The sequence below is a fragment of the Hydra viridissima genome, unplaced genomic scaffold (assembly GCF_058129835.1).
Source record: "Hydra viridissima isolate aposymbiotic clone 2 unplaced genomic scaffold, HvirCarnegie_v1 scaffold_16, whole genome shotgun sequence".
In the NCBI taxonomy this organism is placed as follows: domain Eukaryota; kingdom Metazoa; phylum Cnidaria; class Hydrozoa; order Anthoathecata; family Hydridae; genus Hydra; species Hydra viridissima.
This window is the reverse complement of record NW_028324315.1, coordinates 8,358,322-8,361,798: the sequence shown is the minus strand read 5'-3', so window position 1 is coordinate 8,361,798 and position 3,477 is coordinate 8,358,322. Positions and strand designations below refer to the sequence as shown.

Below are 3,477 nucleotides of genomic sequence, written 5' to 3'. Positions count from 1 at the left end.
AGGCATTAATTTTTATTAGAAAGGGACAAGAGTTATTTAGAAGCTTAGAAGTGAAAAGAACATCAATAATAATGGTACTAAATGTCTTATGAATCTTTTAGGACATAGCTTTAAACGAAATACATCTCCAGCAAGCTAAAGATTTTGCATACCAATCAACCACATTGACTTGGAGTGTCACCGCTTGTACACTCAAATGAACGGAGATTGCTTCTATCCAATGCACTCGTGGCGCTTACTAACATAACTTATTGTCTGGAATCACGAAGTCACAGATGTACAGACCTTCAAACTGATGCTCTTTTTCTTAGGTAATGGGTGCCCTCCTTTTCTTATCTTCTCTTTTCTGATCCTTGGATTCAGAAGAAACGTTATAAAATTCAATATGCACATGTTCCAACTGAAATGGCTTACCCAAAATTTGGAAACCTGTAGATATCGCTGGTTGTATTTTGACATACATTATAACTAATTAAAATATCTAAACCTTTAACCTTATCCATAACAAAACTTTTTTTTTGCGGCGTAGAAGTTGGAATATTAGGCTAGAAATGCACGTACCAAAAAATTTTATTGCTAAACCCAATTATATAAAAAATAGTTCCTTGGGGAGATTATACTTATGATTAAAATTAAGTAAGAGCATATGGTCAAATGTAATTTATAAGTTAATATGTACCGTAAAACGGGGTGACTTTGATACGCGGGGTGACTTTGATAATTTTGCCTGTTAGTTTCAAAAGTATTGATTTGGAGATGTATTTGCAAAATTAGAAACTTTTTTTGTTTTTTTCCTAGTACATTATTATATTTTGCGTATATTTTTGAAAATTTAATGATTGTGAAGTGATTCTAGCTTGTGCAAATGTGTTGGGATTAACAAGACTTAAACAACAAAATAACGATTTTTACATGTACCAAAAAAATACCAAAAAACATATGATTTTAATTTTTTGGAATAAATTTTTTTCTAAAAATCTATACTTAGATGTTCAAGTGGTATATTCCAGTTATAATACCACTGTAATATACCACTCATTTTTGGTTTCTCCCAATTATATTTGCAGAAAATTCAAAACGATTTTGTTTTTCACTTTCTCAAATAATTTTCAATATCTGATATTTCAATCTTATTGTGATTATTAAACGTTTCAAACGATTATTTCTAGTTAAAAAAGACATTAAAACAAAAAATATCACAAGAAGAATTGCAGAAGAATCCATGAGAACTTATAAACGTAAACCAGGTAATCGATCCTATGCATTGTATTCAGCAGAAGCCATGCAAAAAGCTTTGTTAGATATCTCAACTAACAGAATATCAGTTTTTAAGGCATCTAAGTTATATGGTATACCATATGGTACTCTGTACAACAAGAGTAAACTAAGACACATGAAAAACTTTGGAGGGCAGACCAGATTACAGCCCCATACCGAAGAAAAGATTCTACAAGTTATTAGTATCCTGACTGATTGGAAGTTACCTTTGGATAAGTTGGATATACGTCTGCTAGTGAAAGACTATTTAGACAGAATGGGTGTTACTGATTTAAAATTTAAAAATAACTTGTCTGGCCCTGACTGGATAAAATCCTTCATTGTTCGCAATAATCTAACTGCTCGAATTGCTGACAACGTAAAACCAGCAAGAGCTGAAATTGATCGAAATTCAGTATGTTCATATTTCGATGAGTTATCCATTACACTTCAAGACATTCCTAATACCAATATATTCAACTATGATGAGACAAATGTGAGTGATAATCCAGGCTCTAAAACAGTAGTTTGCAAACGTGGCCTTAAACGCGTAGAAAGAAAAATGCAGCATTCTAAAGGAGCTATAAGTATTATGTACTGTGGGAGTGCAGCTGGTCAGTTTCTTTCTCCCATGGTTGTTTATAAAGCTGCAAATTGCTACATAGAGTGGACAAATGGTGGCCCACCTGGAACTATATTCGACAGTTCAAAATCAGGTTGGTTCGACTCTAGAACATTTGAGCGTTGGTTCAGGGAAATTTTTATTCCTGAAACAGCATCTCTTACAGGAACTAAAGTTGTTATTGGGGATAATTTAACTTCACATTTCTCATCTGATATCATCAGAGCATGCTTGGAAAATAATATCCGGTTTACATGTTTAATCCCAAATGCCACACATTTGCTACAACCGCTTGATATTGCTGTTTTCAGACCCTTAAAAGTTGAGTGGAAGAAGATTTTACAAACATGGAGAAGAGAATCACGAATCAAGAGTTCAATTCCAAAAAACCATTTCCCAGCGCTCTTAACAAAGTTGCAAAATACTCTGAAAGCAGACAACTTAAAAGCAGGATTCGAAGCTTCAGGTATATATCCATTGAATCGAGAAAAAGTATTAAAACGGCTTCCAGATGTCAACAAAGACTATGAGGGTGAGACCATAAAAGAAATATTAAATGAGGGTGTAAAAGATATTCTCACGAAGTACTGTGGCAATGATGCAGCAGGAAAAACCAATAGAAAAAGAGGGAAAAAAATTGCACCAGGAAAATCGATCACAATAGATGACATTGATTATAGACAAACATCAAAACAGAAAAAATCTAAAAACCAACAAATAAAAGGCAAAAAATCAAAAATAGCTTCAAACGATGTTGAATCTTTTTTTGAATTAGAAGATATTGAAGTTGGTAGTAGTGGTTATTCCAATGAAAGTAATGACAAGAAAGATCTTGATTTAAATGAGTCTAATCAAAAAGAACCTAATGTCAACAATTTTCTAACTACAGGGAGTTGGCATGTTGTAGTCTACCCAGGTAAAACTAAAAAAAGTGTGAAATTGAATTACATTGGACAGATTGTTGAGGTTTTACCAACACCCAAAATTCTTTATATGAGGTTCCTAAAGAAAGTAGAAGGATCCAAAAATCTGTTTAAGTATCCTGTTGCAGAAGACATTGTTTTTACTGTACATTTCTCGAGTATATTGCAACATCTTCAACCACCGAAGACAAATAATAGTTATCAACTTGAGTTTGCAAATGTAAAAAATATTGATAAAATCTGTTAAGTGAATTGGATACGTTATCAGAAGATGTCAGAAATATTCACTAAATGATTGAACTCAAAACATTTCATTTAAAAAAATTAACAATTTGTCATTCAAACATTTATTTATTAGTAGCCTGCAGCAGTTTAGAGGTACTACACAGAGCAATTAATTCCTAGTCCGGTTTTAACACCAGTTGTTGTAAAATCTTCAGAAAATGTGATGTTTAGGTTTTTTTGTTTTGGTATCTTTTTTTTATTTTAAATGGATCAAGTTAATCAAGTAAAGTACATTAGTACTTAATATTTATATACAATTAGTACTTTTTTTTTGTTAGTATTATTTTATAACTGCTATAATTACTCTAATGATGCAATTTATAGTTACTCTAGTGATGCTATTGATATATTATATTGTTATGTTTAGCATATTAACACCAAATTGTTTTT

General features: G+C 31.8%; 1 protein-coding gene across 1 annotated transcript; it reads left to right on the top strand.

Annotated features, from left to right (window-relative positions):
• Positions 1-1,222: 1,222 nt before the first annotated feature.
• Positions 1,223-3,049, top strand: LOC145194333 (uncharacterized). Its single transcript, XM_080071963.2, has one exon. The coding sequence runs from the start codon at positions 1,223-1,225 to the stop codon at positions 3,047-3,049; it is 1,827 nt and encodes a 608-aa protein (XP_079928089.2).
• The last annotated feature ends 428 nt before the right edge of the window (positions 3,050-3,477 follow it).